Here is a 23,741-nt window from a genome sequence, read left to right as displayed (position 1 = left end):
GGCTGATATACAGAGGCAATGTTAACAGCCACAGCATGATAAGCATGCCCTGAGTCCAAGTCCAAAACAATCAAAGTGTGCCACAACAGTAGAAAACTGGAGCAGACTAAGGAGCATCTAAATTCCACTGTCATTCTCACTTAATACAACTGCACGGCCACGATAGTTGGGTAGATCAATGGACTCGTCAGATGATTCTCATCATAAACTCGGTATAAGGCTAAACATTGTCACGCTTAAAACAGTATTCAGGATTACCAAATCATCGAATCCACTGCTAAACATGGGGAATTGAATAGCAATAACAAGCTTGTCTAGTTGCTAGACACTGCCCTAACCCCTTCCAAAGCAATGCCACAAGGTATTAAGTCATGCAACACAACTGAAATCGCGCAGTTTTTCAGATGAGAAAGCTTGTTGCATAATGTGACTTCCACAGAGAAGAACAAATAGCAAATACAGATAGCCAAGACCACACCAATGTACTGTCTTTCATTAACCCCTGTGCCTGCAATTATTAACTTGACAGATCTTTTGAAGGGCTATTAGTCACTCCATTCTGTCAATTGTGGCTGAATGGCAAATACTGTCGACTTACCCTGCGTGGCTCTTATCATGCCCCATGGCGCCCCGAGCTCCAAGCCAAAGAAGTGACATCACCAAGTGCAGGATGGGAATTCAAAGAGGTAGCCCGCCATGCCTCAGATAGTAATAATAATAAAATCATAATGATCATTATTTGTACTAGTATATTAGTATTATTGTAGGCAATTAATACAAAAATCAATTAATAAGATGTCTTTCTATCTTTTGCCCAGCATCTCTCTTCAAGGCATCTTCTTTGTGTACACCATTTTGCTTCATTATTTTGTCGATATACTCTTTCTGAAAGTTAAGTGGTCTACTTTGTTTCTATCAGTAAGACGATTTCCAATAAAAAATTATTCTTTGGCTGCTAATTATCTAACATCCTCAACAGATCCCAATATCAGTTTAATGATTTTCTTCGTATGCTATCACTGTTTCATTTGTTCTCATTCCAGCACTTCCTTTGACATTATGGGTTTTTCAGTCTTGATATGCTTGTGCTGTTCCATAAATAATCTTTCCAGAACTTTGTCTTCTTTTGAGATCAGCAAGTAAAACCCATAGTTCAGATCCACAGAATAGGACTGGTGTAGCCTGTAGCCTACTCTCTCTTTTTGTTCTGTTAGAAACGTGCTTGTCCCACCAAAAGGAATTCATGAAGTTAGAATAGTATTAAGTAGTGTGCCAACGTAGGGTGTGTGCGTTTAATAATTTTATCATAAATAAGCATTCAGTGCAACAAGGTTTTGATGTAACTGTTCTAGACATTTTATTATTCTGATCATAAAAGTAGTATGAGTGATGTGGCACTTGACAGTCCAGTTTCTGCTCCCCCACACGGTTGGTGTAAACTGTATTGTAATTTGATATGAACAACATTGATTTTATGAACAACATTGGAGTCATTGTTTCAGGTAGTAGCTGTGTTATTTTACTTCATTACACTACCATTATATGCATATGTAGATAATGAAGCTAGAAAATATGATTGAAAACAATAGCATAGGGAGAAGGCTGAAATGAAAGATCATAATGAATTTTCAAAGGCGTTGTCATTAATCAGTCTTACAATTTTTTGCTGCCTCCCATTGAAGTATACCATAGTGAAATCTTCACTCAGAATTTTGAACTCAAAAGAGAACACTTAACGGTAACTACTATTTAGTTATAAAGTAGTGTGATGGTTGGGGTTTATCTGTGTGATACATTTTATATAATATGGGAGGACTGTGACTGCTTAAAAGTACTTATTACAGTTTGTTATTTTTGCCACAGGCCCAAGATTATCCATGCAGCATGAATGTAAAAGAAGAGTTGGAGGAGAGTGTGAATAAAGAGGTAATTTTAGAATTTATATGACTACATGGAAGTAATCTTGTTTAGCTGTGGTGAAAATAATGAGATGGTAATCAATTGTGTGTGTATTCACTTTAGCAGTCCTGTTTTTACTTTAGGGTAAAGATAACAAGGGTTACAGTATTACAGTATGCTCCAGGTTGGAAACGAGGAAACCGGTAAAATAGAATATTTTGTTACACCTTACCCATATGGATTTAAACATTATCTTTGAGCAGGTGAAGTAGTTTAGCTTGTGAGTTTGTAGAATTGCTTCTTTACATTATAAGTGCAAATAAAAATTAAATGAGATAGCATTGATGAAGTTATATGAAAATTGGTACCAAGTCCCAAGACTCAAGTTATGATTTCCTGTTTTAATGAGTAGTTCCCTAAATGGTTCCGTGTATGTGAACTCCAGCTTTGGATGTTTTTATTCGCCATGTGATACTGCTGTGACAGTTACAGAATCATTGAAGGAATATCTCCACAAAGTAGTGCAGAAAAAGTAGGTGATCCTAACCTACTGAGTAGAGACTAAGATGTCTGAGCATACATTGCAAGTGGTATGGACAGGCAGTCTTGTGAAGTACTTTAGAACATTATTCTGAAAGCTGTCGTAAGCTGCTAGTTTAACAGCCCACACAAAATTGAAATAGTTGAAATACTGCAACTATAAACAGGCTTGTCCTTACAGATAGTATTAGTACAGAAAGGGGCCAGTGATCATGATGCCAGCACAGCGACAGTGGTAAATGAAACTTCCTGGCAGATTAAAACTGTGTGCCGGACTGAGACTTGAACTCGGGACCTTTGCCTTTCACGGGCAAGTACTCTACCATCTGAGCTACCCAAGCACGACTCACGCCCCGTCCTCGCAGCTTTACTTCTGCAAGGTTCGCAGGAGAGCTTCTGTAAAGCTTGGAAGGTAGGAGACGAAGTACCGGCAGAAGTAAAGCTGTGAGGACGGGGCGTGAGTGGTGCTTGAGTAGTTCAGACAATAGAGCACTTGCCCTCGAAAGGCAAAGGTCCTGAGTTCAGTCTCGGTCCGGCACACAGTTTTAATCTGCCAGGAAGTTTTATATCAGCGCACACTCTGCTGCAGAGTGAAAATCTCTTTCTGGATGGTAAATGAAGTTAATGAATCCTTTAAGAGGGCTAGGTGAATAGATTTGCTAGAAAGAGCAGGTAAGTAGTTGTTAACATCCCATTTAAACAACGAGAATGTCATTTACTTCCAATATGATCTACATAGAGGAAGATGGACAAACACTAAATGGACTGTAAATCACACGCTGAATAAGTATGTGGTGAGTAACTGGATTACAGACAGGAAAGACCCACTGTGGTTTAATGTCAGAATTGGGAAAACACTGAGGAAGCAGACTGTTGTACTCTCAGTTCAAAAAAGTATGCACAGTGGTGACAGCCAAGTGCTAATGGAAATTCTTCTGTCCGTAAAAAGATCTATGCGTGAAGCATACAACTACCACCATCATACATGAGCAACAGATTTTACAGAGAACATGAGACATTTCTGGTCAAAGACTTCTATCCAGGCAGTCATTGACCAGTCTGGTGTGGCTTTGGAGGAAAGCAGAAGGTGGTCACTAACCCCTCTCTGTATTTAGTTATCAAGTTTGTGCAGGAGGATCATACCAACATATTGTTGTTTCACTGTCACACAGACTCCTGTATTAGGAACATAGTAATAGGATCCCTGGAGTAGAGAAGCAACTGGAAGAGTTGAAAACATAATAGTTGCCATGTCCAAACAGAATCACAAATAATTTGTCCAGAGAGTACTCTACAGCATTTTCCTCATACTTAGCTTGCATTTATTTGAAATCTCTCGCCTAGTGCAAAGACTCGGGCAGCTGGGAAAAAGTTCAGGTGGCTTCTGTATATAAGAATGGTAAAAGAATGTACCTGCAAAATTACAGAACAATATCGTAATGATTATTTGCTCCAGAGTTCCTGAACATATCCTCAGTTCAAATATAATTAATTTCTTTAAGACAGAAAAGTTTTTATCCACAAATCAGCATTGATTTTGTGCAATACTCATCTTGGTCTTCTATCAAATTACATACTGTGAACCATGGATGATGGGCAACAGGCTAGATTCCACATTCCTATATTTCCAGAAAGCATTTGAACAGTGCACCACTGCATACTGTAAATAGAGGTATGAGCATATGGAATAGGTTCCCCGATATATGAATGGTGCAAAGACCTCTCAAGTAACAGAGGCCAGTACTTTGATCTCAACAGCAACTGTTTTTTCAGAGACAAGAGTATCATCAATAGTGCCACAGAGAATGGTGTCATATCTATATATGAAATGATCCGATAAGCAGCATTCTGTGCCTGTTTGCTAATGGCATTGTGTGTGGGGAAGGATCATCACTAAGTGACTACGAGGATACAAAATGACTTGGACAAACTTTTTACGTGGTGTGATGAATGGCAGATGCAGAAATATTCAAGTAACTGCAGATGAGTAGGAAAACAATCCCATAATGTTGTATACAACATCAGTACTCTACAGATTGACAGTCTGGTCAATAAAATGTTTAGGTATAACATTGCAGGGGCCGGCCAGAATGGCCGAGCAGTTCTAGGCGCTACAGTCTGGAGCCGTGCGACTGCTACAGTTGCAGGTTCGAATACTGCCTTGGGCATGGATGTGTGTGATATCCTTGGGTTAGTTAGGTTTAAGTAGTTCTAAGTTCTAGGGGACTGATGACCTCAGAAGTTAAGTCCCATAGTGCTCAGAGCCATTTCAACCATAACATTGCGAAGTGATATAAAGTGGAACAAGCACGTCAGGATGGTAGTAGGATGGGGAATAATCAACTTTTTTTGTATTTTGAAAACTGTGGTTCATTTGTAAGGGACACTACGTATAGAACACCATAGAAGTGCCTAGTAGTAGTAGTAATTGTTGTTGCTGTGGTAATAGATGCCATCCATGATGCACCGCTTGGTGGCTTGCACAGTTTTAATGCAAACATACATACACAGCAGCCAGAAAGAAGATAATCAAGCTGCAGATTCCATGTGAAATGCATTCTCAAGCTTTATAAGTTTGGTAAGCCCGTTTGTAAGGCTAATAAGTTGTTAACTGGCGTATGTGACAGGGCCAAGGATCAGTCATCTGCTTGTGTCATGAAGAGCATACATGACAGAAAGGTAAACATAAATATAAACTAGAGGTAAAGCTGTCATCAGCCTGGAGGTTTTAAACACCGGAGTTCTCTACTACACACAGTCCTACTGACTACCATGTGCTGTTACCCTCTTTCCACATCTGAACTGATTTACCCAACTAGTTACAAAGTACCTGCTGTTCAATGATCAAGGACGTTTGGATTTGCAGTGTCACAATTACCCATTGAGCCACCAAGTACTAGAAAAAGGCAGAAGCACTTTGCAGTAAAGTCCAGAGCTATAATCCTTATAACTCCATATGGAATGCACTCCAAAAGTAGATGATGAACACACCAGAGGTCACATGACCATAAAGTGTAGTTAGCAGATTCAGTTACACAAAAAACGGTGCTGAACTGACACCTTTCTGCCATTCGAATTGTTCATTTATGGAACAGTGGTTTGCACATGTATACAAACAGGCAAAGGTCATTCCAGCTTTTAAGAAAAGTCACAGGAAATACGCGCAAAACTACAGACATACCTAGTTGGTGCAAAAATCTTCTTGAATGATTTTGTGATCCTGTATGACGGCTCTTGAAAAAAAAATCAATTTATCTGCAAGAATGGAAATGGATCCCATTATTACTGGTCATGTGAAACTGTTTAGTCTGCTTCTCCACTGTGCTGCCACAATGTAGTCAGCCTGTAAAATGAGACCATAGTTCTGAAGCAGTATCTGTGGGAAAGCTAGCAAAGTTGATGTGCCTTTCAATGACTTAGTACTTCTGCTATGCGGTTAGTCATTACTTTATGCCTTAAATTACGTGAAAACACTAAGATACATTAGAACTGAATGGTACAAATGGATAGGTGTGATGTAACTGCCATTACCACATTGTAAACTATACAAGTACCTTCTCTTGTGATGGTGTCCAACAGTCATACCTAATCCACAAAACATATGGAATGAAAATGAATGTTTGCATAACTGGCTACTTATTTGTGGCAAAAAGTATTTTAAGTATAGTTATATATGTTGTCAATATAAGAATATTATTGAGTCTGAGAATCCTACTTTCACTACTGTTTGGGGGGTTACCACCAGTAGCATGCACTTTCATTTATGGCACAAATTTCACCCATAATCATTCTTGCCCTTCGTCTCCCCTCCACTCTTCTGATGCTACCATCCCACAGGTGTGTCATCTGTCTCTTCAGTGTACATTCCATGGCTTGCTAAATATTTCAAGGATTTCTGCTCAATGTTTCAGCCAGCTTTGGTCCAAACGTATTTTGAACATAACAGCTTTCTTGGAGGGCATTACATTCAGGAACTACAAATACATCAAGAATTTACTGTTAACATGTTGATGGTAGTATGGTCTTTACTTTGTATGCAGTCTGACTAGCGTGCATTCATCAGAGGACCTCAAACAACTGCCTAGCCCAAAAAACGCTTGCTTTGTGTAGTGCACCACTGACCCACCAAGTATTTCTACAATTCTCCACCTCATAATGCATTTCCAGCAGTCTGCAGTTTGGGCAGTCAGAGAATCGATGAAGCCTTCGGTTGAGACCCTCCACTCACGCCAAACCAAAGGACTTGAATCACTTCTGGGAATGCTGATACAAACTGTGTGCGCTGCATGCACTCATGTGTGACACAAGGGCTCTTCGCCATTTCTGCTACCTCTCAATATAAACGGAAGGTGGCCTCAGAACCCAAACGATGGGTATCATTGGCATCAACATCAGCCACAACTTGTAGACAGCCACACCCTGTGTGTTTCGTAGCCACAGGCAGGACATTTTCCACATCTCAGATGAGGCTCCATGGCAGACATATTCAGTACGCATAGGATTCATTTCCAGTCTGGATGCCATTTCCCTAAGGAGCTCCATAATGCGTTTGACGTTGGAGGTCCTGATTAACTAGAAAACTTCTCTCCACTTGGGCCTGTCTGGACCCTGATGAATGAACACCTGCCAGTCCACTCACAGGGTCAATGGGTGAGGCAGCCTCCACGTTCACTCTCTGCCTCAAACAGCGCTAACTGTTACGACCCATCCCTCACCATTTGGTGAGGACAACTCAGCCACATTGGGTACACCACAAGGTGTCTTGACAACAGAGCCAGTGGGCAAAATAGGTGACACCTTAGGCATCCTATGTGATGAGCCAGATTCTCGACCCCCACTACAATAGGCAGCAGCCTGAATGCTGCTGAATATGGCAAAACGCATCTTCAGCTGTTGGTGAACTGAGGCCAGCTCCTCCATCTGCACACAGTGTGCACACATTATATCCATTCCAGTACTACTATTCAAGAATTAACAGTAAAACACACAGAGAAAGCTATATATGTAGCTTGCTATTGTTCTGATGTTTCTCCAGTGGAGGCTAATGCATTATTGCACTGTGTAGCTTTTCATTCAAAAGAATTAAGATCTGTGCAACAGACCATGAATACACTTTAAAGTTTGTAAAATATGGGATTGCACCTCTCTACTACAAAAGCATGGAAGCAATGTAATCATAAAACGAGAGTGAGAGTGAGAGTGAGTGAGAGAGAGAGAGAGAGAGAGAGAGAGAGAGAGAGAGAGAGAGAGAGCTACATATGAAGGGCTTATTTCAATAGTGGTACAAGTCCATTACCTCCACTTATCTGCCTATAATGCTTCTGAATTCTGAAATTAATGATCCAAACAAAGAGAAAGAAAGGTTCGTGTCTAGCAAGAAGCCATCTGCTTGAATATATTTGTGGTATCTCAACTGCAGATTTTGCAGCACTCATTTAACTTTAGGACTCTGTATCTCAAGATAAACAAAAATGGACTTGTACCACTATTGAAATAAGCCCTTCATATGTAACTTGATTCTGAAACAACCCTGATTAAATCAGGGTATTGTTAGCAGTCAAATAATGTACGGGCTTCACCTTTGTTTCAAGTAACGGTAACCTAATGCATACATGCTAATTGATTTTGAGTGCTATGGGTGTTATTTCAGGCAGAATTTGGCTGCTCAATAATGCTACATTCAAGGAGCAGGGATTGTTGACTAAAGGAGGTCATGAAAGTTGGCCCGAGGTAAACATGTCAAATATGCATGTGTTGTCCGTTCTTTTGGACATGTCCAAGGGGACAGACAGCATTTTGATCCTGCAGCCACACTGACTCAGGGACAAAGAGGTAGAGACATTAGTTGTCTGTGGGCATTAATTTACATCAATGGGGATGGTTGAAAATTTGTGCTGGACCAAGAATTGAACCCAAGTCTCATGTGGACTGGGCAGTTGCAGTGACGACTATGCCATCTGGACACAGTGGTCATCACATCTGCTTGGTCTACTCTAGCATGCTTCCTGTCACACCCAAATTCTGAACTTACTCACCACTGATGCAGTGCTCATGCTCATGATCCTCCTTACACATGGTGTCTCACTGGTTCCTGTAAGAGGTAGTGTGGTGTGCATCTACACTGAAAGGATCATTGGCTGACATCACCTTAATTATATATGTGGTGTCCATTCTTTCGGATATGTCGATGTATCGTCACATCCTGTTCGAACAATCTGAACATGTTTTCCTTACTGCAATCATTTGTCCAGCATTGTGGACATGAATGTGTAATATCAGCATTCCCTGTTTGTGATCATTTCTTGGTAAAAACAATTGTCACATTATGGTATAATTTTGCTTGCTGGGATCAACCCACAACAATGGGGACAAACATTCAGCCAGTGTGGTATTCCTCCTCTCACTGTGCCATTATGGTCAACACTCACTCATTGTGCAGCTTCATCAATGCATCTGAAAGGGGCAACAGTGCATACTGGGAGCATTAAGTGATTGACTACCGATACCTTGTATTTTCTACTGGTTTGAATAAAATATGCTTACCTTTCAGTAGGTAATTATGCATCCCCTACTGTGCTATGCTGGTGTCACATACTGCAGTTTGAGCCCCTGAGACAAGCAGTTGCTGGCCATTCAAAACAAACAAAAGACAACTCTGTAATAGACTGCACGAATCTATGCATTACAGTTCTGTAAATGTGAGATTACATCTCTGAAACTTACTCATTGTTACTACATAGGGACCCTACCATTTTCCAGAGAATATGTAGTGAGGGTCACAAAACTAATGAAAGGTCTGATCTGAGTCTTAAACTCTGCTCAAAATTAATTGATAGTAGGTCATCCATAGCTTGACTCTACAAAGATGTTCCCTTGCCTCACTTACAAATATTCATTGCCTCTTCAGCCAACAGCCAAAAAGTGAGCCTAGGATGTCCTCTGAGCCCAACCAACAGATTTTGTTGTTGCACACGAGCCTCAGTTCACAGCTGGCCAATAGAACTTACACCATATCTCGTATGAGACAGTGGCAGATACAGAAAAACCTCAAGGAGGGCTCACTAAAGATACCTTGAGCTACCTTTACTTTTACTGTAATAAAAGCTAATCAAGTCATATGGAAAGTGTAAGAAAGTTTTATTTAAACTGATTATACACATATACATGATATAAAAAAGTTATAGTTGTGGTTGTGTACTTTAAATGATGAATTCTATGCACCTACTCTTCCTGACAAATTGGTTAATTACATTGTCAGCATGACAAGCAATGTCAGGGTGAGTGTCCAACAGAGCTAAGCCATTAAGTTGATCCTCCTTCACTGTTGACCTCAGCCATGTCTTTGTACACCGCAGTGTTGAAAAACTTCTTTCTACTGCAGCAATAGATGCAGGTTGACAAATATTTTGTACAGCGTGTGCAATGTAGGATAGTCAGATATAGGATAGACAGACACTGCTTGCATAACAAAAACACAATCATTAAGAGCATTTATGCTTGTTGCTTGTATTGAAGAGACTGTCCCATTAGTCTCTTTTTAACCGCAAAGTGTGAGTCGCATTCAAAATACAGTAGTTCAGGTAAGCACCGATTTAGTTTGTGCACAAGATCATTAGCATCATGTTCCAGTAATTGTGATGGAAAAAGGATGTTGAATTTAAAATGATAAATATCTTCTTCAACAAAACGCTCTCTCATGCCAGTCGTAACATGGTCCGGTGTTGGAATAAAAAGTTACTTTCTAATATGTCATAGCATCATCATTATGATCGCATTATGATGAACGTCGAATCTAATTTTGCTTTTGTCATTGCCCAACGCCCAAGATATGGTCTTGTAAGATTTTGCTGACTGGATATTTTATGCGCATGTCACTTAGTGTAAATAGATTGATAAGAAACTCCCCTTTTCTCCCCCTTCTCTACCCCCACCCTCTCTCCCGCCCACCCTGTCTCCCTGCCCCCCCCGCCCTGTCTCCCTGCCCCCCCCGCCCTGTCTCCCTGCCCCCCCCGCCCTGTCTCCCTGCCCCCCCCGCCCTGTCTCCCTGCCCCCCCCGCCCTGTCTCCCTGCCCCCCCCCGCCCTGTCTCCCTGCCCCCCCCGCCCAGTCTCCCTGCCCCCCCCGCCCAGTCTCCCTGCCCCCCCCGCCCAGTCTCCCTGCCCCCCCCGCCCTGTCTCCCTGCCCCCCCCGCCCTGTCTCCCTGTCCCCCGCCCTGTCTCCCTGTCCCCCGCCCTGTCTCCCTGCCCCCCCCTGTCTCCCTGCCCCCCCCCGCCCTGTCTCCCTGCCCCCCCGCCCTGTCTCCCTGCCCCCCCCGCCCTGTCTCCCTGCCCCCCCCGCCCTGTCTCCCTGCCCCCCCGCCCTGTCTCCCTGCCCCCCCGCCCTGTCTCCCTGCCCCCCCGCCCTGTCTCCCTGCCCCCCCCGCCCTGTCTCCCTGCCCCCCCCGCCCTGTCTCCCTGCCCCCCCGCCCTGTCTCCCTGCCCCCCCGCCCTGTCTCCCTGCCCCCCCGCCCTGTCTCCCTGCCCCCCCGCCCTGTCTCCCTGCCCCCCCGCCCTGTCTCCCTGCCCCCCCGCCCTGTCACCCTGCCCCCCCCCGCCCTGTCACCCTGCCCCCCCCCGCCCTGTCACCCTGCCCCCCCGCCCTGTCACCCTGCACCCCCCGCCCTGTCACCCTGCCCCCCCGCCCCCGCCACCACGTTCCGTCCCGCCTCCCTACACGCCTCGTCTCCCCGTCCCATCTCCCACAACCCCCCCCCGTCCCCACCCCACGCCCCGTTTCCCACTACACCCCCACCCCCGTGCCCCGTCTCCCACTACCCCCCATGCCCCGTCTCCTACTACCCCCCCCCACTACCCCTGCCCCCCACGCCCAGTCTCCCACCCCCTGTCTCCCTGCCCCCACGCCCAGTCTCCCACCCCCTCCACACCCTGCCTCCCCGCCCCCACTCCCTGTCTCCCCGCCCCCACGCCCTGTGTCCCGTTCTGCCCTCCCCACCACCACCGCCCGGTCTCGTCCCCCTCTCTCCCCCCGTATGACAGTGCCATGTAGGAACAAGAGACAGATGCCCTGATATATCACTTTCTTGGTTTTTCAGTTTCTTGAAGACCCATTAAAGGCTGGCGACCCTAGTGTTTGCATAAAGCAAGACCCCGAACTGAAACACCATGCTGCTGGATCTGAGCATAATGTAAGTTTTCACACCATCACTGTATTGTGCAGGAAGTGTCGTAAGAAACTCTAGTTAGATGTGTTATTTGTAGGGTATTACCAATAGTATTTTAACAGCACTTGTAACAAGCATATCTTTATGAACCATACTGTTGCATTAATTTTTTATTGTGATTCTATGTAATGAATGCCTTAAGTACATATTTGGTGTAAACAGAGCAAGGAAGACTTCCTCTTGGAAGTAATTGTTAATCTTGTTACACCTCTGTGTCAGTGCTGTAACATACACTCCTGGAAATTGAAATAAGAACACCGTGAATTCATTGTCCCAGAAAGGGGAAACTTTATTGACACTTTCCTGGGGTCAGATACATCACATGATCACACTGACAGAACCACAGGCACATAGACACAGGCAACAGAGCATGCACAATGTCGGCACTAGTACAGTGTATATCCACCTTTCGCAGCAATGCAGGCTGCTATTCTCCCATGGAGACGATCGTAGAGATGCTGGATGTAGTCCTGTGGAACGGCTTGCCATGCCATTTCCACCTGGCGCCTCAGTTGGACCAGCGTTCGTGCTGGACGTGCAGACCGCGTGAGACGACGCTTCATCCAGTCCCAAACATGCTCAATGGGGGACAGATCCAGAGATCTTGCTGGCCAGGGTAGTTGACTTACACCTTCTAGAGCACGTTGGGTGGCACGGGATACATGTGAACGTGCATTGTCCTGTTGGAACAGCAAGTTCCCTTGCCGGTCTAGGAATGGTAGAACGATGGGTTTGATGATGGTTTGGATGTACCGTGCACTATTCAGTGTCCCCTCGACGATCACCAGTGGTGTACGGCCAGTGTAGGAGATCGCTCCCCACAACATGATGCCGGGTGTTGGCCCTGTGTGCCTCGGTCGTATGCAGTCCTGATTGTGGCGCTCACCTGCACGGCGCCAAACACGCATACGACCATCATTGGCACCAAGGCAGAAGCGACTCTCATCGCTGAAGACGACACGTCTCCATTCGTCCCTCCATTCACGCCTGTCGCGACACCACTGGAGGCGGGCTGCATGATGTTGGGGCGTGAGCGGAAGACGGCCTAACGGTGTGCGGGACCGTAGCCCAGCTGCATGGAGACAGTTGCGAATGGTCCTCGCCGATACCCCAGGAGCAACAGTGTCCGTAATTTGCTGGGAAGTGGCGGTGCGGTCCCCTACGGCACTGCGTAGGATCCTACGGTCTTGGCGTGCATCCGTGCGTCGCTGCGGTCCGGTCCCAGGTCGACGGGCACGTGCACCTTCCGCCGACCACTGGCGACAATATCGATGTACTGTGGAGACCTCACGCCCCACGTGTTGAGCAATTCGGCGGTACGTCCACCCGGCCTCCCGCATGCCCACTATACGCCCTCGCTCAAAGTCCGTCAACTGCACATACGGTTCACGTCCACGCTGTCGCGGCATGCTACCAGTGTTAAAGACTGCGATGGAGCTCCGTATGCCACGGCAAACTGGCTGACACTGACGGCGGCGGTGCACAAATGCTGCGCAGCTAGCGCCATTCGACGGCCAACACCGCGGTTCCTGGTGTGCCCGCTGTGCCGTGCGTGTGATCATTGCTTGTACAGCCCTCTCGCAGTGTCCGGAGCAAGTATGGTGGGTCTGACACACCGGTGTCAATGTATTCTTTTTTCCATTTCCAGGAGTGTATGTGGAACTATGACATGTGATGGGTGTATATTCTAGAGTTCCCAGTCACTATTCACTGTAGTATTTATATCATTACTGAAATCGTGCTGTGGAATTCCTTATGATTTTCCTCCAGTACACATGACATAAATTTGCATTGTTCCCTAAAGAGCAGGCACTGAAAATACATGGTGATATGGCAAGAAGCTGTGTAAATAACATTAAATTTGGGTAATTTTGATGATAATGTGTGGAATGCCACATTCATTTGATTAATGACCAGAAATTCCTCTTGTTTATGGGTTTACTGTTGGAAGATTATTTGCATCTTTATATTATCTGAGTTTAATTTTGAAATGTTGCCACACATGTATATCAAATTTGTATATGGGAGTACAACCATCCGATAGAGTAGGCCATAGTGCCTCTGAAATCAGAGTGGATTATGTAACAGGAATAGAAAGTGAAAGTATGCCAAATAAGTACTGCACAATGGCTGATAGCAAAATCAGGGGCAATAGAACTGATTTGAATGCATTCTGACACACTCTCTTCCCAATTGATAAGAATCTCTTCAAAGTTGGATGATACTAATGAGAAAAGAATATTGAGAGCTGTCATATACACACAGAAGATAGCAAGCAGTTATAATTCACAGATTGTGTTCTTCTTTCAGTCTGTTGAAGATCCATTGGGAATATCTTTGTCCACTGATTTTATTAAGGAGGATCCTGAATTAAATATAACTGAGAATACTGTAAGTATTTACATCTCTGATGTATTGCATGTATTCAAGTCTTTTGTTAAGTGTGTAGAGTAAAAGATGCATTGCAGTGGAATTGTCACAGATTGTCAGTTTTCTGGAATTTGTTGCTGTTCGTAATTGTAGAGTATTCTTGTACTCCTGCACTTGACTTTCATATCACCTCTTACATTCTGACTGTTTTAAATAGTAGTGGAAGGGGACTAGTGGCTGGTATAATCCTGTTCTCAGTAGCCCTTGTTGTTATCAACTACATTGTGTAATGGTTGTTTGTGATGGTCGCGAAATTCACATTTAGATGAAGTGTAAGTTCTAATAGTGTAGATAATTTGAGAAATATTCCTACTTTCAACAACTTCTGATAAATAGAATTCAAAAGAACACTGGCTGTTCTTATCTTTTGTGTGAATCATAGTTATTCTTGAGTTTGCCCTAAAATTTTTTTGGGATTTGAAAAACAGAGATGAAATTTGTGGGTTCTAGATCAGCCCCAATATGTTGGCCACAACCTGTACGTATTGTGGCAGCTTCTGTGGTACCTGTTGTATTACTTATAAAATTTTCATTAATAGAAAAACTCTTATAGCTTTTAGTGAATGATTGTACATAGCTGAATCCATGTATGGCCTCACCATTCGAGTCCTGGCAGATCTGAAGAAGAAAGATTATTTTTTTAAATATGCTTTATGACCTTACTAAGGGAAGGAGAAGCTCACATTGATAAACATGTCACAAGAATGAAATTAGACAAATATTGGGGAACATTCAACACACATTTGCGAAGGTTAGGTACTGGCTCACTCTTGATCTGATTTTTCATAAACAAACTTTCTGAAGTTTTAAAGGATTTTTCAGGCACTGAAATGTTAGCTTCTTCAGACACTGGAATGTGTGGTGATTATACAAGCATACAGGTCTAGGATCCAAGCTATCATGCTAGGGACAGCTCAGAGAGTATATAAAGGAGTGTAGCTGATTCACATCTAACAGGCCAAGACTTAAATGTCACAGGGACTCATGTTATGCCATTTTAAACAAATGAAAGGGATGCATTGGCATCACAAGTAGACAGGACAGTAAGTGAAACAGTAGTAGTGTTGTTCCACAAGAAGGGTTTTACAGAAATGAGAATGCTGCACATAGTAGTCAGGGATCTGCATATGAGGAGTTTGGTTAAAACAGTGATCTGTAGGGTGTCCTAGGGCATAGCTGTAGTTGTCAAAGTGGCTGGATTGTAGTTGGTGACCACTTACCATGAAAATACAAAAGGCCATACTGGCCTTCATACGCAGCCCAAGAGATCACAGGTCAAACAAGATGTCTCCATGGCACCAGGGCCAGAGGTTCAGGGATAGTGTCCACTGCATGGAGTGCTGCTCCCATAGCAAGTGTGAAGAACGGTGTGTTGCTGATTGTGTGGTCTGGAATACCATGTCATGTGGTTGGCACTGAAATCACTGATGTTGTACCCCACTTGTTACTTTGAAAATTCCCCCTGCAGGTTCGGGGGTTAGAATAGGCCCGCGGTATTCCTGCCTGTTGTAAGAGCCGACTAAAAGGAGTCTCATCTGTTTCGGCCTTTAATATGATGGTCCCCTAAGGGTTTTGACCACTTCCTTTCCAAATTTTTCCGTTAGTGCATACCATTTGGGGAAGGACGCCTTATGTGGTGCGTCTTCAATCCATTTTGCCCTAAGATCTGGCACACCCGATATTGTGATGGAGTTGGATTTCAATTGAGCTTCCGGCCACATCCGCTGGAGTGTGTTCCGGATAGCATACATTCCCTCCATTGTGCACTTCCATCTTTGCCCTCGTGATGTACATGGATATTTTGACACCCGACATCCAGCACGGTAGCCAGTCAGTTGTGGTGGGGTCGTCATGTACCCTCATGGTGGTAGCCCCCTGACTACACAGGGATCGCACTGCTGATGCCTGAGCTGCTACCTCCCCACGTATGCCGAGGAGTAGTTGCCTATCCCTCTGGGGCATCGGGACTCCCGGCAAAGGCCATCCTGCCAGCTGGTCTCTGCTGTGGCTGGGTGGCGCCCGTGGGGAGAGCCCCTGGTTGGAGTGGGTGGCATCAGGGCGGATGACCCACAATGAAGCGTGGTACATCATCTCTCGCTGGTGGGCCTCCACTAGCAGTCTCTAAGCGATCGAGGTCTAACCTCAACGGCAAGGAATACGAACCAAGATCATTTCCCTCCCTGGCGACTCCATGGGAGGAACGTATGGCTAAAGAAGGCAGTGGAGAATATTCAGCCCGGTACCTCGTGTGTACGCGAGTTGATGGGGAATCGTTTATGTCAACCAAGTCCCAGTTTTTTGTGGAGCATTTAGAGGACAAGTTCGGGGAGGTGGAGGGCTTGTCCAAAATGCGCTCTGGTTCAGTACTCATCAAAACAGCATCCTCTGCCCAGTCATGGAGGTTGCTCAATCGTGACAAGTTGGGGGATGTTTCTGTTAGCATCACGCCGCATAAGAGTCTCAACATGGTCCAGGGTATTACATTCCACAGGGATCTTCTTCTGCAGTCCGATGATGAACTACGTGCCAACCTAGAACGACGAGGTGTTCACTTCGTCCGGCGCATCCATCGGGGTCCGAGGGATAATCAGGTAGCTACCGGTGCCTTCATCTTGGCCTTCGAAGGTGATGTTTTACCCGAAAAGGTCAAGGTGATGGTTTACCGTTGTGATGTGTTAGCCATATATCCCTCCTCTGATGCGGTGTTTTAAATGCTGGAAGTTCGGGCACATGTCATCTCGCTGCACTTCCGGCATCACATGTCAAGGTTGTGGACGTCCTTCGCATCCCAATACTCCATGTGCTCCACCTCCCATCTGTGTTAACTGCGGAGAACACCATTCCCCCTGCTCACCGGACTGTAGGATCTTCCAGAAGGAAAGGAAGATAATGGAATATAGACCCTGGACCGCCTGACCTACACCGAGGCAAGGCGGAAATATGAGCGGCTACATCCTGTGCCCTCCCCCTGTGGGTCCGGGGTAAGAATAGGCCCGAGGTATTCCTGCCTGACGTAAGAGACGACTAAAAGGAGTTTCAACAGTTTCGGCCTTCCATGTAATGGTCCCCCTTGGGGTTTGACCTCCATTTTTCCAAATGCTACAGAAGTACGAGCCTTTTGGGGAAGGACACCTTACGTGGTGTATCACTGGTCCTCCGTGCACTAAGACCTTGGCACTCAGCATTGTAACGGCGTTGTAACCATACCCACAATTCAACAAATTGGGCCTAAACGCCTGATGGGTTGTAAAAGTTACGCCCATAGTGCGTCCCCATCTGCACCTACGATCATGATGGACTTTCCATGGCACCCGAAATCCAGCACGGTAGCCAGCCCGTTGTGGTGGGGTCGTCATGTACCCTCTAGGTTGTAGCCCCCTGACAACACAGGGATCGTACTGCCAATACCTGAGCTGCACCCTCCCCACGTCGGCCAAGGAGTAGATGCCCGTCTCCTTGGGGCATCAGGACTCCCAGCAACGGTCATCCTGCCAGGTGGCCCTTGCTGAAGCTGGGTGGTGCCCGTGGGGAGAGCCCCTGGTCGGAGTGGGTGGTATCGGGGTGGCGCAGATGAAACGTCAACATGTATCAGATCGCTCTGCGGCCGAGTCTTTCAAAAAGAAAAGTACTGTCTCTGGTTCTGGTTCTCCTGCCCTTTCCCCCTTGGCCATCGAGGACATCTTCGGGGAAATCGAGGCTCTCAGCAAAATGCGTTCGGGGTCCGTTCTTATAAAGACCACCTCCGCCACACAGTCGGCGGCGCTCCAGGCGTGCGACCGACTAGGGGACATCCCAGTGTCCATTGTCCCGCATCTGGCACTGAATAGGACGCAGGGGGTTATTTTTCATCGGGACGTCCTGCTGCAATCTGATGAGGAGCTCAGGGCCAACCTGGAGCGCCGAGGCATGCATTTCGTCCGGCGGGTCCAGCGCGGCCCCAAAGACCGTCGCATCGACACCGGGGCCTTTATCCTCGCCTTCGAGGGGGACGTTCTCCCAGAGAAGGTAAAGGTGATGTGCTACCGATGCGACGTGCGACCTTATGTCCCGCATCCTATGCGCTGTTTTCGGTGTTTGCGCTTTGGGCACATGTCGTCACGGTGTGAGGCTGAGCCCCTTGGTGGCGATTGTGGACATCCTCTTCGTGAGGAACATACATGCACCCCACCACCTTGGTGCGTTAATTGTCCTGGCATCCACTCGCCTAGATCCTTAGACTGCCCCGTGTATCAGAAGGAGAAGAAGATTCAAGAACTCAAAACTTTGGATCGTCTCTCTTATTCTGAGGCCAGGAAGAAGTATGACCGCCTCCATCCCGTGACGTTGACCACTTCGTTTGCCTCAGTCGTGTCCACTCCTTCCACAGTATCCTCACCCCTATCCTGTCCCCCCTCCACCTCCTCCCCCCATCCAGGGTCTGTGCCTCCGCCTCCCAAATCCCTCCCTTCCAAATCCTCCTCCGCCGCAGCCCCCGCCCCCTCTGCCCCAGGGACCACCCTTCCTCCTCCTCCCCCCCTTCCTCCTCCTCCCCCCCCCCCCCACGGCCTGAGAAGCGATCCTCTTCTCAGGCGTCCATCAGCGAAACGTTCCGGACCCCGGCTTCCGAGGTCCGGCGTTCCAAAACGGACCCCGCGCCTGAGGACCTTCTTCGGGTCCAGCCCACCATCCCTGTGCCTCCTCGGACTTCCAAGAAGGCCTCCAAGAAGAAGTTTCTATCCCCCTCTCCACCCCGGCACGTTTCGTCAGACGCTCCATCCGTGAGTCGCTGCTCCCGGCTGTCCTCGGTTTCGCCGGGACGCTCTGCTGCCAGGCGCTCTGCTGGCCTCTCGTCGGTAACTGATGCTGCCCCTCCTTCGCAACCTGGGACAGCGGCCGCAGCTGGCAACGACTCGATGGAACAGGATCCGCCTCCCACCAGTTGTAGCGTTGTTCCCTCGAAACCTGGCCCTCCGCAGCCGTCGAGGTGACTAGCTCTTCCCCCGTCTCGTTCCCCCCCCCCCCCCTTTTTTTTTTGACTATCGATGGCTTTGTTACATTGGAACATAAGAGGTATTCGATCTAATCGGGAGGAATTACAACTGCTCCTCCACCTGCACTGTCCGCTTGTCCTTGGTCTCCAGGAAACCAAGTTGCGCCCAACTGACCGTATTGCCTTTACCCACTATACCTCGGAGCGGTATGACCTCACCCCTGTGGACGGTATCCCAGCTCATGGTGGGGTCATGTTGCTCGTTTGGGATGATGTCTATCACCATCCCATCCCACTGACCACCCCACTCCAAACAATAGCTGTCCGTATTAACTCTTTCTGCTTTTACTTTTTCAGTTTGTACCATCTACACTCCATCGTCATCCGCAGTTAGTCGGGCTGACATGATGCACCTGATTGTTCAGCTTCCTCCGCCGTTTTTATTGTTTGGCGACTTCACTGTCCATCATCCCCTTTGGGGCTCTCCTGCATCCTGTCAATGAGGCTCCCTCTTGGCGGATGTCTTCAACCATCTCAGTCTCGTCTGCCTCAATACTGGCGCCCCGACTTTCCCCTCGGACTCTACTCATACCTACTCCCACTTGGACCTTTCGATCTGTTGTACCACTCTTGCCCGTCGGTTCGAGTGGTATGTCCTTTCTGACACTTATTCGAGCGACCCCTTCCCCTGTGTCGTTCATCTCCTGCACCACACCCCATCCCCACGTCCTTCGAGCTGGAACATACCGAAAGCTGACTGGGGACTTTACTCCTCCCTGGCGACCTTTCCGGACCACGATTTTCTCAGTTGTGACAGTCAGGTCGAATACCTCATGGTTGTTATCATCAATGCTGCCGAACGTTCCATTCCTCGTACTACCTCTTCTTCACGTCCCGTTTCCGTCCCCTGGTGGAATGAGGCTTGTAGAGACACTATCCGTTCTCGATGACGTGCTTTACGCACCTTTCGCCGCCATCCTATGTTGGCGAATTGTATTGGATACAAACGACAGCCTGCGCCGGCTGTCGGGCATTAAGGCCCACTCCTCGGTATCTGGCCTGACCTCAGGTAATGAGGTCCTTGTTGATCCTGTGGCTGTCTCCAACGCCTTCGGCCGCTTTTTCGCGGAGGTTTCAAGCTCCGCCCATTACCACCCTGCCTTCCTTCCCAGGAAAGTAGCAGAAGAGGCTCGGCGACCTTCCTTCCACTCGCTGAATCTGGAAACTTACAATGCCCCCTTTACTATGCGGGAACACGAACGTGCGCTTGCACTGTCCCGGTCCTCTGCTCCGGGGCCAGATGCCATTCACATTCAGATGCTGGCACACCTTTCTCTGGCGGGCAAAAGCTTCCTTCTTCGTACCTTCAATCGCGTCTGGGCCGAAGGTCAGGTCCCCATGCGTTGGCGTGACGCCGTCGTTGTTTCTATACCCAAACCCGGGAAGGATAGACACCTTCCTTCTAGTTACCGCCCCATTTCTCTTACAAGCTGTGTCTGTAAGGTGATGGAGTGCATGGTTAACGCTCGGTTAGTTTGGATTCTTGAATCTCGACGGCTACTTACCAATGTTCAATGCGGCTTTCGTCGCCGCCGCTCCGCAGTTGACCACCTTGTGACCTTGTCGACATTCATCATGAACAACTTTTTGCAAAGGCGCCAAACGGTATCTGTGTTCTTCGATTTGGAGAAGGCTTATGATACCTGTTGGAGAGGAGGTATCCTCCGCACTATGCACAGGTGGGGCCTACGCCGTCGCCTACTGCAGTGCCCGGAGAACATGCCTCCAGGAGCGCTGCCTTCAGCGTTGTTTAGACAGCCTATACTAATGGAGCGTGGCAAATGGCTTCTGGTTCTCTGAAGAGAAGACGGTTTGTATCAACTTTTGGCGATATAAAGCGTTCCTTCTGCCATCCTTACATCTCGGTCCCGTTGTTCTCCCTTTCATGGAAACAACTAGGTTTGTAGGGCTCACATTGGACAGGAAACTTTGTTGGTCTCCGCACGTCTCTTATTTGGGGGCCCATTGTACACGTTCCCTTAATGTCCTTTGAGTTCTTAGTGGTTCATCTTGAGGAGCGGATCGCACTGTCCTGCTTCGCTTGTATCGGTCCATAGTCCGATCGAAGCTGGATTATGGGAGCTTCGTCTACTCGTCTGCTCGGCCATCCCTCTTATGCTGTCTCAACTCCATCCACCATCGGGGGTTACGTCTTGCGACCGGAGCCTTCTACACTAGTCCTGTCGAGAGTCTTCATGCTGAAGCTGCCGAATTACCATTGACCTACCGACGCGACGTACTGCTGTGTCGGTATGCCTGCTGGCTGTTGTCAATGCCCGACCACCCCTCTTATCAGTCCTTCTTCGCCGATTCTCTCGACCGTCAGTACGGGTTATGTGTGTCTGCCCTACTGCCCCCTGGAGTCTGCTCCGTCGCCTGCTTCGACAATTGGATTTTGCCCTCCCTACCACCTTCAGAGAGGGTGAGAGCCCGACACCACCTTGGCTCCAGGCTCCGGTTCATATTTATCTCGACCTCAGCTCACTCCCGAAGGAGGGTACTCCGGCTGCAGTGTATTGCTCACGGTTTGTCGAACTTCGTGCTCGACTTGCCGGTCACACCTTTATTTACACCGATGGCTCCAAAACTGACGATGGTGTCGGCTGTGCCTTTGTCGTCGGGGCCGTCACCTTTAAATACTGGCTCCTCGACCAATGTTCCAGCTTTACGGCCGAGCTTTTTGCTCTCCATCAGGCCGTTCAGTATGCTCGACGCCACCGCCATTCATCGTATGTACTCTGCTCTGATTCACTCAGTGCTCTTCAGAGCCTTGGAGCTCCCTATCCGGTCCATCCCTTGGTACAACGGATCCAGCAGTCCCTCCATTCTTTCGCTGATAATGGTTCTCTTGTCAGCTTTCTGTGGGTTCCCGGACATGTAGGAGTGCCTGGGAATGAGGCTGCTGATGCTGCAGCCAAGGCTGCAGTCCTCCTGCCTCGGCCAGCCTCCCATTGTGTCCCTTCATCTGACGTTCGTGGGGTTGTTTGTAAGAGGCTTGTGTCGTTGTGGTGGGATGCTTGGTCATCCCTCCAAGGAAACAAGCTCCGGGCAGTAAAACCGCTCCCAACTGCTTGGACGACCTCCTCCCGACCGTCTCGGCGAGAAGAGGTGCTTTTGACCAGGTTGCGGATTGGGCATTGCCGGTTTAGCCACCGCTACCTGCTCTCCGGTGACCCAGCCCCGCAGTGCCCTTGTGGTCAAGCAGTAACAGTGCACCATGTTTTATTGTCGTGTCCCCACTTTAGTCAATCATGTGTTGTCCTGTCCTGCCATCTACTTTACCAGAGATTTTAGCTGATGATGCTCGAGCAGCTGCTCGTGTTCTGCATTTTATAACTTTGACTGGCTTGTCCAAAGACATCTAACTTTTTTACTTATTTTATCTACCTCTTTGTACGGACTTTCTGGTGTCCCCCCTCCCCTTGAGTTTTACTAGATTCCATGTGCTCTAACACTTGTGACTGGGCGCTAATGACCTCCATAGTTGAGCGCCCTTAAACCCCACCAAAAAAAAAAAAAAAATCCTGTGCCCATGACATCCACCTATGCCGCTGCTGCAACACCAGTTCGAACCTCTACCGTGTCGTCACCTACAGTTCGATCTCGGCTCTGTCAGAATTCATCGGCCCCCTTGGTTGTGGGGGGGCACTTCACTCCCTGTTGCTCCTGCTCCATCTACTTCAGGAGCAACACCACCCCAACCATCGGGGACATCTGTTTCCCCTTCCCAGCTGGAGAAGCATGAGCCTTCTTCGGCTCTCTTGCCCGGAACGGGTCCCTTGGGGCCCTCCCATCCCAGGCTTTGCCCAGTGCCAAAGCAGACACCAGCAAGTATCTCAAACAACCAATGGTCGCTGGTCGTAGGGCGTCACGGTCATCTTCAATCCCTGAGACTGACCCAGTGAGGCCCTCCCAGCCAGAATCACCGAAGGCACAGCGCGCAAAGCAGTCCAAGAAAAAGGCTCCCAAGCATCCTGACATTGCGGTGGCACCTGTCCCACCGCCACCTTCTAACTCTGCGTCCGAAGATGAGGTGGAGATTCTGGCGTCCGCTGAGGACCTGGATCTTGCCAGTCACTCGGACGCAATGGACGGCTGTTGTACAGGTGGTGACTCAGTAGCAGCAGAGACCCAGGAGGCGTAATCTGCCTCCCCAGTCCCTTCACGCCTTTCTCAGCTGTGGACAATATCATTCTCGAGTGGAACTGCAGCAGTTTCTTCCACCATCTAGCTGAGCTCAGACAACTTATCAGCCTTCACCCTTTCTTCTGCATTGCTATTCAGGAAACTTGGTTTCCAGCAATGCGAACCCCCACCCTCCGTGGCTATTGGGGTTATTATAAGAACCGGGCAGCTTATGAAAGGATGCCTGGTGGCGTCTGCATATATGTCCTTAACTGTCTTCACAGCGAGTTTGTACCTATACAAACAGCTTTAGAGGCTGTCGCTGTTAGGGTGTGGACGCCACAGGCTGTTACCGTCTGCAGTCTTTACCTTCCACCGGATGGTGCTGTCGTGCAGCATGTACTGGCTGCTCTGATAGCCCAATTGCCGCCACCTTTCTTGTTACTGGGCGACTTCAACGCCCATAACGCTCTGTGGGGTGGGTCAGTGGCGACAGGTC

The 23,741-nt window shown here is 47.6% G+C and overlaps 1 protein-coding gene across 10 annotated transcripts in view; it reads left to right on the top strand.

Moving 5' to 3' along the window:
* The first annotated feature begins 1,869 nt into the window (after nucleotides 1-1,869).
* The window catches only part of LOC124720161 (zinc finger protein 729-like), a 158,242-nt gene continuing 136,370 nt past the window's right edge, over nucleotides 1,870-23,741 (top strand). For 7 of the 10 annotated variants that reach the window (XM_047245476.1, XM_047245477.1, XM_047245474.1 and 4 more), the window contains exons 1-3: nucleotides 1,870-1,926; nucleotides 11,530-11,622; nucleotides 13,969-14,049. In XM_047245476.1, coding sequence (XP_047101432.1) covers nucleotides 1,885-1,926; nucleotides 11,530-11,622; nucleotides 13,969-14,049 — 216 coding nt within the window. In that variant the 5' untranslated portion in view covers nucleotides 1,870-1,884. Of the gene's footprint in view, nucleotides 1,927-11,529; nucleotides 11,623-13,968; nucleotides 14,050-23,741 lie in introns of those variants that run through there. The other 3 variants (XM_047245471.1, XM_047245473.1, XM_047245472.1) reach the window with 3 other exon arrangements.

This window comes from Schistocerca piceifrons, chromosome 11 (genome assembly GCF_021461385.2).
Source record: "Schistocerca piceifrons isolate TAMUIC-IGC-003096 chromosome 11, iqSchPice1.1, whole genome shotgun sequence".
Classification (NCBI taxonomy): Eukaryota; Metazoa; Arthropoda; class Insecta; order Orthoptera; family Acrididae; genus Schistocerca; species Schistocerca piceifrons.
This window is presented reverse-complemented; position numbering and strand designations above follow the sequence as displayed.